The 14725-nt window shown below is 50.2% G+C and overlaps 1 protein-coding gene across 6 annotated transcripts in view; it reads right to left on the bottom strand.

Annotated features, from left to right (window-relative positions):
* ELN (elastin) overlaps positions 1–14490 on the bottom strand; it is a 65338-nt gene extending 50848 nt beyond the window's left edge. For 5 of the 6 annotated variants that reach the window (XM_090025726.1, XM_090025729.1, XM_090025728.1 and 2 more), the window contains exon 1: positions 14305–14489. In XM_090025726.1, coding sequence (XP_089881852.1) covers positions 14305–14383 — 79 coding nt within the window. In that variant the 5' untranslated portion in view covers positions 14384–14489. Of the gene's footprint in view, positions 1–14304 lie in introns of all 6 variants that reach the window. The other variant, XM_090025727.1, reaches the window with a different exon arrangement.
* Between the last annotated feature and the right edge of the window lie 235 nt (positions 14491–14725).

The raw sequence follows: 14725 nt of genomic DNA, 5'->3' as shown, positions 1-14725 counted from the left end.
GGAAACACATTGCTGTGTGCCCCATAGACTCAGCCCCCAGTCACACAGAAGTGGCAATTCACATTCAGACATGCACTGGAAGCTAGTTCCCAGTGTCACACTCTCGCCCACAGCCACTTACGTTCTAGTATTTCAGTTCCCAGTGTCACAGTCTTGCCCACAACAGTAGTGCCCAGGGTCACACCCTCTTCTCAGCCACTGTACGTGCTAATGGCAGACTCACACATCCTGCCCCACTCAGGGCACAAGTGCCAGGGCTGCCACTCCCAGGGATCCTGGATCCATAGATGCCAGAGAAAAAGGCTGGGATTCATTAATTATAATCTCCCTCTCTAGCTCTGGTACTGATCCATCGAGCCAAGCCAGAGACATCACTTCCTCTCTCAAGGCCATATTCCCACCTGTGTAACCTGCTGTTCTGGTGGTCACAAGGTCAGGGGAGTGTTCTCAGCCCCCTGGGTGTAATATTGAAGTATCCACTCCAGGCCATTAGGTCCGTCATGCCCAAACCTGAGGCCCCTATCTTGCATAGCTACAGCAGAGCCTGCCCAATACAGAGTGCTGTACGCTGAGCCCCAGCGTGCTTTGGAATTGATTCCAGATTCCAGAACAGCTGATCTCACTTTGAGTGGAATTCAGTGCCTGGTAACACGCTGCCTCATGCCAAAGGCATTCATTCAAATCATCACTTGCCCTGTCTGACCGTCTGTCTGTCTCCCCTGCCCTGGCCCTGCCCCACTTTCCTTCAGAGGAGCTGTTATTGGCTGGGTTTAATGGCAAGGACTTTTCAAATAGGGGTTGTAACCCAGCCTCCCTTCCCCTCCCCATCTCCCTCGGCTTGGAAAAACAAATCCCAGATTATTCCTAGTTTAAAAACAAATGGGAAGTATCCACATGGCATCCTTCCAGGCCCTCTGGGAAGGCAACAGCCAGCTGTGCAGGCCATGCTGCCACAACTGGGTGCAGTACCAGGCAGGCATGCCAGCAACCCTTAGTACGCACAGGGAACAATGCTAACTAAATACCAAGCTAGCACCTGGACTTTCACCCTCACTGGGCAACCTAAATATCATGGGACTTCATATCCCTGGAACCCAGAGTCACCCTCCCTCTGTGGGCACTTTTGGGGAGAAGGGCACCTCAAGACACTGTTTGGGAAGGGATTCCCAGAAATATTCTGAATTCTTTAGGCTGGGCATGAGCCATGTGGCTAATGTGTCACTGATAGGGTCCAAACCTTAAGCTTCTGCTCCTAGTCGGCAATCTACACCATGTATGAAGTGACTGGCTTTCCAAGTCTGATGCAGTGGTGGTCACAGTCTTTCCTCAGACCCTGAATGTAGCTGCTTCTGAGCTAACTTTTCCTGGAAAGGATTAGAAACTGGGCTGATCTGAGTTCCTAAGTCCTGCTTTTTTAAGGACAGTGTGGGCATCCCTCAGATGGTACCTAAGCTCTTCATGTTGTTGTGGGCCAGCACCATTCATTGCCTGATTTGACTGAGGGTAAGCATGTTCTTAGATTCCCCCATCAAACAAGAAATGGGAGACAACTCATTATTAATGCCAGACCTTTCATATCTTCCTCTGTTAGCCTTGTCCTTGACCAAGTTGAGAGGTTAGATAGACTGCATTAAGCCTTTAAATATGAGGGGCATGTTCCTAACCCAGGCTTTTGGCATGAATGGCAGTAATGGGTGCAAGATGGCCACAGCTCTTCTCTGATCTCTGAGGCAGAGGTTAGATCATCAAGCAGTATTAAAGGCCACTGTCCACTACCAAGAGTCCTTGGTTCAGTGCGACTATCATCGATGCCAAGCATGGCCCAGTCTGAGCTTCTGCTGGAGCCACTCTAACCCTTTTGAGTTTTTTGCAGGCCCTTGTAGCTTCCTTTAGGGGCTGCTGCTCCCAGAGCAGGCAGAACTTCAGGATCTCTTCCTGCTGTGATGGCTGCACCCCAGACTGCAGCTCTATCCAAACTTTTAAGGCTCTATCTTGATCAACTACAAAGTCACTGATGACCCAGCTCAGGAAGCCAAATTGAGCCCCAGTGTGAGTGATCTAATTAAAACCAGCAGCCTTGCAGTCACTGAGTTTGTCCAGAGCAGGAGTTCTGTTCTGTTGAGGGGCATTACTAATGCCAGCCAGGGTAAATCCATCAGAGAACTGGAACCACTCTAGGGCTACTACTGGTAGTTCTCACTTTCCAGCCTGCCCAGTGGACTTTGTTCACTTGTGGCTCAGATCACAGAGCTTCTCAAGGACTTGCTTCTTTGTAAGTCACTCACAGCAGAGGTCAAGTCAGTGAGATTCTGGGAAGATGGGTGGCAGCTTCAGTCCTCTTGGTAGGAATCATAGAGGGTGGTCATTTGCTAGAGTATGGATCAGGTTCTATTCAGAGTCCTCTCCCTGGTTCCCAGGATGCTTCTCTGACATAGCTCCCTGCTGGCACCTCTGAAGCAGGACTTACCTGTGCTCGGTAGCACTGCTTGCCCTGGGAAGCTGAGGCACCGCTTGAAGATAAAGGCCTTCATCTACATGCTCAGTTTGCTTTGAGGCACAGGACCCCTGACACCCATGCAAGATTTAAAAAGCTAGCAGATCTCAGCCCTCAGACAGGCATTGTGCAGAGATCCCTGCTTACAGGTGAACATCCTTATTTATGGGATCTGAACATTGGCTGCATTCCCAGCCCATAGCTCTCAACCTGCTGAGACCCAAGATGTGGTGCTTAAAGGTGGCTGCTGTGGTGAGCCCCAGGGCTACATGAGTGGGTCATTTCGTTAGCCATGTACAAACCTGCCTAGTCTCATTTCAGAGACTGCCACTGGTTGCAATACCTAGCAGAGTACATGAAGAACCCAGCTAGTTGCTAAACACCTTTCTGCAGCTTTTCACCCACATTTCTTGACTGGTGCTTGTGGCTGTACTGCCTACAAGGCTGCAGACATGGCAGGGGTGGAGCTAATCAGCAACTCTATACCTGGGAAGCATGTTTAGGGAGGGGCTGCATGGGACTCAAAAGTCCCAAATTCACTCCCTGCTTTGTTGGCCTAAAGTTAGTTTCATAACCAACACAGATTACTACTTATGCAGATTTTAGATCCTACTGCCGCGGTGCAAACTCATTCGCCCATCTGAGCATGCCCTGAAGAAATCTGTTACACGTAAACTCTGTGGCAGCCCTATTTTGCCTGAAAAATCATGGAATTTCATGTAAGCTTCTCAAACTTCACTCAAAAAGAAAAGCAACTACTTCACACCAGACAGTAGCCCTCACACTTTAACCTAATGGTTTAGTGGTTTGGGCACTTGCAAAAGGAGTGGGAGATTCAGGTTTCCTTCATCCTGAAGGGGCTTGAATCCACATCTTAACTTTCCCACAAAGCATCCTAACCACCAGACCACAGGCTAGGCAGGATTAAGAGCTTCCTGTGGAAATGATCTGCTGGGCAGCCAAGGAAGATATGTGGGACCAGAATGGAAGCAAACCAGGGGACACCTTGAAAAGGAGGGACAGAGACACTTGTGGTCCCTACACCTGCTCCCATTGTTGTTTATAGCATGTATCCGGTGTTTACTACATCCACAGTTCAGCAAAAGTGGGGGCCAGGGCCCTCTTCAGGCTCTTCCTCGTTGAGAAGGAGATGCTAACAGAGGGCTAGGCAAAGGGGCCTGCAGGAGGGGTTGTGGAAAACAGAAAAAAAAAAAACTCTCTTCAAGAAACTGCAGTCCCTGCTTCTCTCAACAGGAGGTGCAGTAGGGAAAGGATCAAAGAGCTGTGGCTGTGTTGAATTGTTACAGCCTATCTTGGTGGCAGAGCTGTACAGCTAGCCAGCATGTCCAGAGCTGGTGGTTAGTTGTGAAAAAGCAGGAATAACTCTGGTGAGTAAGCAGTCATGGACCGAGCAGTGGCAGCACCACTGGGATGTGGTGGGAACAGCAGTTGGCAATGGTTTCCCTCCTGAAAAGCCACCTATATCCTTTGAAGGTGCTGTGACATAGGGGGCCCAGGTCACCACTACAATAAGCCTGCCCAGCCCTCAGCCATGGGTCTACAAATCCTCAACAGCAGTGCAAGCAGATGTTAGAACAGGGATGGGCAAACTATGACCCATGGGCTGGATTTTGTCTGGCCTGCAGTAGGCCCTTCAGCCCATCCCAGCCCAGGCTGTTGCACATGAAGTCAGTCCTGCCACCTCTGGGTGCACAGTAGGGCTGGAGCAGCACGGCAGCCAGACTTGCTCTCTGGCAGACCTTGCAGCAGCAGCTCCTTTCAGCTAGTGATGACAGCAGCAGGAATGTGAGGTTGAGAAGCTCCTAGTCATGAACTGGCACAAAGGTGGCAGTTATAAGAAGGTCATCAAACACTTGGACAAGACAGGAGTGCAGTTCAGCAACTGTTACTGTGACTGAGCAGCCCTCTTCAGGATCTGCTCTGCTTACCGTATATGGGGAGGGGGCTAGAATAAGTGCCCTAAACATAAACTGGTTTATGTGTAATCCCTAGCGCTGGTCAGGAAGAAAGTAGACAGACTAAGTGATCAGAAACTGGTTGACAAGAGGGTCAGGGGCACAGGCATGGGCAGGGGCTTGGGCTGGGTGCAGGGGCCAGACATCCTCCTGTTCCTGTGGGCCAAGTATATGAGCCAGATCTGCAAGGTAGTGATGGGAACAGAATCCAAAACCACTTGCCTGGTGAGATATTTTGCTGGGAACATCCTGAGACACTGGGAAGCATTCACTCCGACCAACCATAGACCATGGATCATGGGCTCGCAAGATCCTAAACCAGTGCTGTAGCTTGTATGGCCTGCAGAGCACAGGCCCCACAACCATGAGCAACTACAAGAAGATACAGGAGACAGTGAGGCTGAGGGACATCATGTTGCCTGTGGACTTGCTCCCAGGCAACGTGTGCCAGGCTGTGTGGGAGCACATCGACTACAAAGACCTGCACAAAGATCACAAGGACCTGAACTAGCAAATGGCTCACTGAGCCCTACTAATGAGGGCCCGGAGGCATAGAGAGGGTCAGCTGCCTGTGGCTCAACTGCCACAGAGCCACCAAGATGATCAACCACCTCCTCTAGCTCTGCACCTGCGCCAAGGAGGTATGGAAAAGGGTGAAAAAGCTCTGTGAAGCGGTGACCAGCTTCAACCGGCTAACCAGAAAAGCGGTGCTGTATGGGTACCTCACTAAACATCAGGGAAACCTGTCAACCTGTTTCAGCCAGTTTGCGTCCTGCATCAGGAGCCTCCTGTTGTACAGACACACAGACATAGAGGTAGTAGGCTGTACGCAAATGGCTCTGAGCGAGCTCCAGACCTACTACCAGTAATCGGTAGCAGATGATGGAGAGGGTGCAGCCAAAGCTACCTGGCACAGAGACACATGGCACAGGACCGTCCAACTTCCTCCTAGCAGGGAAGGGGACAGTGACAGTGAGGAAGAGGAAGAGACAAATGGAACTGAGGACAGCGACAGCAGCAGTGAGCAGCAGTGGGTCCTCCAGCGACAGTGACATTGATGACCAATGAACAGAGTATATGACCCCACAAGTGGGGTGGGAATGAAAGGAAGGGGTTACCTGGTCTGAGAGACCAGAGTATGTTTGTTTGTGTGTGTGTGGTGTGAGGTGCGGATATTGTAATGGGTCTGGATGGTCAGCAGGCCTTTGTACGGGTTTGTGGGATGCACGGGTGCAGTTAGTTTTGTAATGGGTTGTGGGTTTTCTTTGTGGTGTGATACTCGGAGTGTAGAAATGTATAACTTCATATATATATAGAGAGAGACAGAGACAGAGACATATTTTTTCCAAGAAAAACCAACAAAAAAAAAGTGATCAGAAGCTGTTTTAAACTTGTAACAGAACTGACATTCAGTGCACATAAACCAGTCTGAAAATGGCTGAAACAGGTTTGAGATAAACCTGGTTGAATGTAGTATCAGGCTTAACTGATTTGGATTAAACCGGTTTATGTATTGTCTGTCCCAGACCCCTTGCTGGTTTAAGTTAAATCAGACTCCCCCAGCATCCCAGCATGCTCTCTGGGCTGGGCAGGGCTCTGTTTTATGCTCTGGGCTGGCCCCTCCCCTCTGCTCTCTAGCCAGAGCAGGGCCAGGGCGTGGCTAGACACTATTCTGCCATGGCCTCTGAGGCAAATTCTTCCCTCCATCCCCTGCCCCCACCAAGCCCCCGTGGACCACAGCTGGAGCTTCCCAGCCCCAGCTGCATCTCCATGGCTTGCCTGCAGCCAAGCAGGGATGGAGTTAATTCTTCCCTGTCCCCTCTCTTCTCCGGACCCCCAGGGTGGGGACATTGGCTGCAGTCTCAATCATCATGCATATGTGCTGGAGATGTAGTTAAGGAAAGTTGCAGACAGCTTCACCAAAGAACGCAGAGAGCTATGTTTACATTATAAAGCAGAACCTGTACAAGGTGAGAATACTCGAACAAAGCCTTTTTGAATGCCTGGCTGTAAGGAGACACAGGGCTATGTAAGACTTATGCAAAGCTTTCTCTTGTCTTCCTCATTTACATTTTAAATTAGACTAAATTGTGTATATGCTATGTTTTACTGGGCTGTATCTTAGCTTAGGTGAAGATTTTTGGTAGTTCCCTGTTGTATGATTTGCACATTGCTGTGTTCAACACATGCTTGCTTCAGAGAAAGGACTTTTTCCCCATCCCCACTCCCCAGTCTGGCAGCAGCTGCCCCCCATGCAGGTATGTGGCTGCATTTCCTGATTTAACAGAGAATGTATGTCCAGTTATTAATCAGTTTAAGCTATGCAGCTTAGACTAACCTGCAAAGAGTGAATCAATTCAGGCTCCGGATTTTTGAATGTGTGTTCCTAGCCTGCATAAACATGTCCACTGGGATCACATTTACTGTGGTCAAAATCAACAAAGACACACAATTAATTTCTGTCGATCCTGGATAGGCCTTGTCAGCCATCTTTGGACACAGATAAGAATCACAGAAGACAATCATCCTCAACTATGAAAGGCTGTCTTCAGCAATCTATCTCATCACAAGATGCAGAGGGGAGTGATGGAGTGTTCTTGTGGGAGGTCACTGTTTGGTCATGATGGGCTCTCAAGGCATGTGGTCCAAGCAGGGCAAAGTGGATTACTGAGAACAAAGGGCTCTCTGTCCATCTTACTCACCTCCACAATGGCTCTGATAGTGGAAGCTGTTTCACAAAGCTGAGAACAATGGTGTCAGAAGTTGAAAATCCCCTTAAGTCCCAAATATGGGCTTTGCTTGGGTCTTGTTACAGGTTGCATTTTGAGCAGCTCAAATGTTGATCAGTGTTAATGCTAGCTTGAGTTTGGAACAGGCACACCTTAACACTAAAAATCTTCTCTGTCCCTCACCTGTACAGCTGGTGAGTGGCGGCCTGACTAGGAGCTACAGCTGTGAGTTACCACTATAGGACTGGTGACCAAGGACAGACTTCTATCCCTGCTTTAGGTGCAGAGAAGATGTGACAGATGAGTTGGGATGGGGGGAGGAACACAAACTGGGAGGCATACAGTTATTGGGATGGGGGTGGGTAATGAAATAAGAGGTGGAAGGGAAATGGGGGTGGGGGAAGGGTAGTGAAATGAAGGAAGTCAGGCACTATGCCACTAAATGATAAAATAAAAAGTAAAGTAAAAAAGGTGAAAAAGAAATAAAGAGGAAGTAAATTAAAGAGGGTCTCATGTTCTAATAAACTGGGATTTTGGTCTGGAGTATGAGGGGTGCTTCCCAGGGTGGCTGGGACATGGGAACAGTGAGGGAACATGCTTTTGGGAGAGCTACTGCCTCTGCCCCAGGAATCATGGGGACCCAATCTGGGCCTCTACCTTCTGCAGGTCATTTGCATGGGATTTCATCCCTGGGGGTGGGAAGGCATCACCCCCAAGATCAGGATGAGTCCGCTTGGTGACAGAATTGCCTTCTGGGCCATGGAGTTCAGGAGGTGGACAGTGTGCCCACATGGAACAGGAGGGTTGGGGAAGGACACTGTATCCTGGGATGCTGGAAGACTGCAACTTGGGTAGCTCATCTGTAGGGAACTACCCACAATAATGGAAACCGAGTTGCACAACACAGATCAGAGATAAATCTGCCCTGCAGTAGTGCAACTTTAAGCTGCCTAAAGTGTACTTAAAACTAGTTTCAGGTGTGAATATATGGACAATCCAGGAGTTAAGAGATCCAGGAGCCACCTAAAATTAATGCGTAACAAAGGCCTTGTCTTTCACAGTCTGACACTTCCCTCCAAGTTACTTAGTGAGCTTGTGACCATCATGTGTTGATTCTTCTCAAGCAAGAGCTTTATAAGCAGCTTGCATCTTAATCATCTTACTGCTGAGCGGTTCCTGGGGGGGAGGGAAAAGGCATTGCCTTTTCAGCCACTTTGGGATGGCAGGAATGACTTAGCACACTTGCATTCACCCCAGCAAGGCTTACAATGTCTGGCTGGAGGCAGAGTGGGGAATATATACAGACCAACAGAGCAGGTGTGAAGCTACACATTTCAGACACACGTACACCTTGCCCTGGGCTTTCCCACATGACCCTGGACCCTGGCCTCTCTCACAGAACCATTGCCATTTCTCTAACCTAAGGTTCTCATTTCTGTAAGCCCAGCAGGGGCTGGTATCTTATGAGCAGCCCCAAGGAGGAAGTTTTGCACAGAACAGATCTGAGGGGTTAGAAACCAGTGTCTTCCCATCTTGCCTTGGAGAGCGCAGCATGGGCAAAGGGGATAAAGCTTTTTGGCAGGCATACCACAAGTCAGCCCTGTACCTTCCCCAAGTACTACTCTGATCCCCTTTCCCTGCCCTGATTTTTGCTTTGGGGCTTATCTGCTGCTGTGCTGTCTGTCCCCTCCCTTATCTGCCATGTGCTACACACTTGTGCTGCCCATGCCAGTTTGGGCCCACATGCTGCAGGTTAGCCATCCTTGTGTCGCAGGGGCAAGCTGTCATGTCGACCCCCGTCTATGGGTCTGCCACCCACCTCTCTCATCTGCCATGTCTTGATGTAATAATTAGGAGGGAGGCTGCCCATTATGCACCCTGATATTAGGTGTGTGTGTGGGGGGGGGGGCTAGCCACAGCTTCATTCCACCCTTACACCACAGCCCAAGCTTCACAGATGGCATCTCAGGCAGTCAACTCAACCATCCCCTTCACCCATTAGCTGTGACCCTTTCCCTAGGACCTTCAGCTTCCCTTTAAGCCTCGATCTCATCTCATGCCAGTTGGGACCCTGAGCTCCTCTGCTCTATATAGGTGTCCCTTCCAGTGGGCCCCTGGCCCTTTTGACCCTTATCTGGGTTCTGGCCCGCACATTGACAAGTCAGGTCCCTAGGGTTAGGTCTAAGACTCCTGCCTGCACTCAGGGATCAGGGTCCCCCATTCCTAGATCAGGTGCTTCAGAAAGCATGCCTGGCTCCCCAGGGTCACTCACCCCAGCAGGCTCAGGCACTTCAAGAAGCTTACCTGGCCTTCCCTGGATTAGATGGTTCACATGACCCACTCAAAGGTGAGGGCTGGGGTTAAGACACCCCTATCCACCTTTCACCGGGGTGGTAACTGGCCTGGCATTTCCTGGGGGCTTCCATGCCACTGGGAGTTCCACCAGACCACCCACTCCCAGCAGGGTTTTAGATTATACCCAGGACTAGAGCCTCCTACACCTACCTACAAGATATTTCCATGCAGCAACCCAGCCAGGCCATGCTGCCTGCCAGGAATGAACTGCTCTTATTTATGTAGGCAGCTGGAGTTCTAAAATGGCCGCCATAATCAAACACCTGCTGAGTGTTTGATTTAGCCTTTAAAGTGGTAAGCACCACTGACACCCTGCCACATCTTGGTTTAATTCATCCTTGTTCCAATTACTCAACAATATTTCCAGAATTATCAGCTCCTCCTAACTGGTCACTACTTGTCTTCGCATTGGAATGATAGCTGAACCAGAATTTTATTCCAGAAATTCCCACATCCAGTTAATGAGCAGCTTTGTGATACAGCCTAATGAAGCTGTGGGCACTCAGCACCTTGCAGGATCTGGCCACTGTAAACAACTATGCTAAGACCGCTCCCACAGGTAGGCTTATTCTTGTCAGCTGAGCCCAAGTTGTCACAATGCTGTGCCACTTACAGAGCTGAGTTACAGGCTGCTCTCCTGAGGTCAGCAGGGCTACAAAGCAGACAGGATCTAAGTCTAATTCTGAACTTCCTTGAAACCAGTGGGTCAGCAATTGGCTGTTCCAGAAGCCATCAGCCGCATGCAAGCATGAAATGTCTCTCGAGACCCAGGTTGGCTGAGGGACATTTAATAGTTTTTATAGATTGCATAGACATTTGGGCTGGAAGGGACCCTGGAGGATCATCGAGTCCAGCCCCCTGCCTCAGGGACAGGAAGTCAGCAGGGATCATAGGATCCCAGCAAGATAAGCATTCAAATGTGTCTTGAAGGCGTTCAAAGTGGGCGCTTGAACCACCTCTGGCGGCAGTCTGTTCCAAACCTGGGGGGCTTCAAACCCCATGCCATGCACTGGGACTGCATGCAGGCAGCCAGAGAAATTACTAGCTACAGCCAGTCCCAGCCAGTCAAAAAGCTACCCATGTCTCAGGTGACTAACTCCCAAGCACGCAATGCTCAAGCTGGGCTTCCTTCAGCCTCCCAGGCTTATGGGCCTCCCTGCTGCAACATCTCCTCCAGAGATATTTCTGCAGGGGAGTAGGAATCACCTCACAATCCTGGATCAAAATAGACTTGAACTCTACCCCACCCCTGGAGGGAGTCCCTCTGCTACCCAGCCCAAAGCTGTTCAGAGAGCTTGGGGCTGGAGCCAAATCAGTGAGGACAGCCCCTGGAGATCACCAATCACCCCTCAGAGTAGTTCAGGAAGTGTGCTGGGCCTCACATCTGGACCAGGTAAAATAGAGCCACCCCACTCCCACCCATACCTTACCTCAGGTCCCAACCTGATCCCCACTATTGCATGTACATCTTCATCCACATAGCCATAAGTGCCACTCCCCTAAATCACAGCCCCAACTGCCACAGCCCACCCCACATCACAGCCATAGTTCTCCTGCCCCCACTACAACTATAGCCACCCCACTTGGAGGACTGTGTGGACTCAAGGTTGAAAGGGCAGGGGATGATGTAGTCCAGGGTTGAGGCACCTGGGTGGTACTGTGGTGGTACTTACACAATGTCTGCTCACAAGCAACCCATGCAGGCTGCAAAAAGGACTGTTATTTTCTTACTGAATGAGCACTAAGGGGATAACTCCCCTAACTGCTCCACTAGCATGGGTGTGTCCCTGAGACCAGACCTCTTTGAGGACAATACTAGTTCCCTTGGTTAAGCTGGGGAGTATGCCCCAAGCAGCAGGTACAGCCCAATGCTGAGAACTGGAGCTGGGCCAAAGGCCACAAACACTTTTGAATTGCTAAAGGGCTCCACCCCAGAGCTGGCTGCTTCCTGGGATTGTTGCAGCTGACATGTGCGAGGGTCCTGACAAGGGAGCAGCCACTTAGTACACTCAAAAGTACAAGGTCTGAACTAGTAGACTGCCAGCATTCACCCCAGAAAGCCAGGTCCAAGAGCAGCATGCCCATAGGGAGTGAATAAAAAGACATCAGGTCCAGTCAAAGGCTCAAAGCCTGGCCCTGGGCTGCTGCGAGGAGACACTAGTTGACAGGTCTTTGAGAGAATGACAGTTTGGCAAGAAACCTGGTGCAAAGCCAGCACACTGGAGCATGGGCAAAGGAAGGCATAGCAGGGGTAAACCTTTTTGGCAGGCATACCACAAGTCAGCCCTGTACCTTCCCCAAGTACCACTGATCCCCTTTCCCTGCACAGTCTACTGCCCTGATTTTTGCTTTGAGCCCTGTCTGCGGCTGTTCAGGGAACTCACTGGCCTGGACCTGCTAGCCATGGCTTTATCCTGCACTCTCCTCAGATCACAACTAGCTGTCACTGGCATCCCAGGAAGGCACAGGATCAAGAGGAAGCCAGGCATTCCCCAGCACTGGCACAAGGAGTTTCTGGCTGCTGAGAATGGACCTGAAGGGGTCTTCTTTGGGTTGGGAGGAAGAACCACACAGGCAATGGCTACATCTCCTATGCTTAGTCTTGCCAGTGCTCCCAAGCCTCACGCTGCCCTGTAAGTGCCCCCTCTCTCCATGCTCAGTCAACCTGCCAGTGCCACCTCCTGCCTTTCCCACAGCTCACCCCATTCATACAGCCCTGCCAGAGATCCCCTCCCCCTCTCCTAGGCAGTCCTTAATAAAGAAGTATTTGAGCAAGATGTTCTTTGTCCTGGGCTTTGTGTAAGGTCATATTGTAAAAGTGGATGGTCCCTTCTACCTATAAACTCAATGCATCTACCTACTGAGGTACTTTTGTGACTCCCATAAGTGTGGTATTGGAGCACCTCACAGTCTTCAAATTCTTCATTTATCCTCACAAGTCCACTGAAAGGTTAGACAGGACTATATCCCCATGGTGTTGTGGCATGGTGGCTAAATGACTTGCCTAAGATCACACAGTCAGCCAGTGGCAGAGCAAACAGTTGAGTCACAGGTGCCCAAGTCTCAGGTTAGTTCCTCCACCCTATCTGTGCTCTCTCCCCCTTCATACAGCCCTCCCAGTGCCCTGTCCCCAGCCTCCCTGCAATGAGCATCGAGAGAGACATTCTGCAGTTTCATCCTCTCTTCTGGCATTGATTTTAGGGATCTGAGCACAACCAAGGTAATGTGGACTTTGCCTCTCTCTCACAGTTACGTTACACATACACGCACAATGATACCCTCTATGTCATACACACAGTAATACAAATGTTTTGTATTACATACCTAGAAATGGTAAAGTGCTACACACAGGCTCTCCCCACAGACAAACTGTGACTGTCTCACGCTCTCACACACTGTCACTGACAGTGACACACACAGGACATATCTACTTCTGCAGCATGCATACACACACATTGGCAGAGCAAGTGTCATACACAGCACTACACGTGGGCTGTGTCTTTCATATCAGCAACAAAGGAGGACTGTCAATCATACATACATACATACCTTGGAGAGATATACACACACAGAATCACACACACATCAAAGTTACACAAAGGGTCATTTCTATCGCACACGTGCACATGCACATGCACACGCATACATATACATGAGGTTGAATACAGGTGGGCTATGTCTATCATATGCTGACAGTGCTACTTACAAGTTGTGTCATACGTACAACAAGTAATACACACAAGCTGTATCCTTGTCTCTCACACAGTGATCCACATGTGTTGTGTCAGGCTTTCAGAGTGTGAGCTACAAGAATGTGATCTCTTACATGGGTTACGTCTCACACAGAAACACTAACACATATTGTGGCCGATGCATTCACTGCACTGTGAGAGAGATACACCAGGGCTGTCACACACACAGAGTAATGCACACATGGGCTATACCAAACACGGACGAGTACACACACACTGAAAGTGATACACACAGCTTGTGTCATATGTATATTGACACTGATAAAGGGATATATATAGACCATGCCACACACACACTGAGAACAACACACAAAGGATGTCAGACACTAAGCATGAACCACACCAGTTATGTCCCAATTACAGACATGAGTTAACTGATGCACTCTCCTTGTCCCAGTCACACACACACAAGCTGTCTGGGTCCTGGCCCATCATGCTGGGAACCAGACAGACGCCTGGTCCCCTGAACTCCCTGTGTGGGGCTGGGATCATACCTGCCTGTGTACTAGGGAAGAAGCCATATGACCGCTAAATTCTCCCTCAGTAAGTGCCGTATACCCAGGGAAGCCAGATCCCCAGTGCCATCCCCAGAAGCAGGGAGCAGGGAGGATTCCTGGCCAGTGACCCTTGGGTTTGGGACCAATGCTTGATCTGCCCAAGACTTTCCCTGGTCACATCTCCCTTGTGCATGGATAGCTGGGAGCTCTTCTGCTCCAGCTGGGACTGGCACAGACTTCTCCATTCCTCCCCACTGGGTGAGCTTAGTTCCTGGGGCTGTAGATGGGATGAGCTGTTCGGGGGGGAGGGAGTGGGGTGGAAGACAGCCTCAAGCAAGCAACCTGGGCCGCAAGCTAAAGAGGCAACTTGCCTGGATGCCCCATTACAGCCCATGGCAGTACTGTAGCCCAGGTGCCCAGAGGAGTCCCTAAAGGGCTATGCCAGGCTTGCTGTTGAGCTGCCCATTCAGGTGAGGGAGAAGCAGCCCCTTCTTTTCTTACCTCCTTGCCAAGAAGTCTGGAGGATGGAGAGGAGGAGGAGGACTCCGGGAAAGAGGGATGCAGCTAGCTGCCTTGCCATCTCTTGAAGCAATGCCCCAGTCCTCTCGCAGCCAGTGTGTTTTATCCCAGAGCTGCTTAATTGTTGCTTCCAAGGATGTGAGGGGAAAAGGGGTGGGGGTTGGAAGGAGGGAGGGGAAAGAGAGTGAAAGAAGGGGGGGGGAGAGAGGCACAGGACACTACGTCATTATAAAAGGGCAAACACACAAGCCTCTCCAGGCGATTGGGCTTTTTTTTCCCTTTCTAATTTTTCTCTCTTGCTGCTCTCTCCAGTTCTGGTACGTCTCTGCCAAAAGAGTGGGGGAGCTGCCAAGAGAGCCTTCAGTGAGAGGAAGGGGGAAGGCTGAGCCTGCCAGAGCACTCG

This window comes from Crocodylus siamensis, chromosome 13, assembly GCF_052110815.1.
Source record: "Crocodylus siamensis isolate JL-2025a chromosome 13, ASM5211081v1, whole genome shotgun sequence".
Lineage (NCBI taxonomy): Eukaryota > Metazoa > Chordata > Crocodylia > Crocodylidae > Crocodylus > Crocodylus siamensis.
The sequence above is the reverse complement of the archived record's forward strand: the minus strand, read 5'-3'. Positions and strand labels throughout refer to the sequence as shown.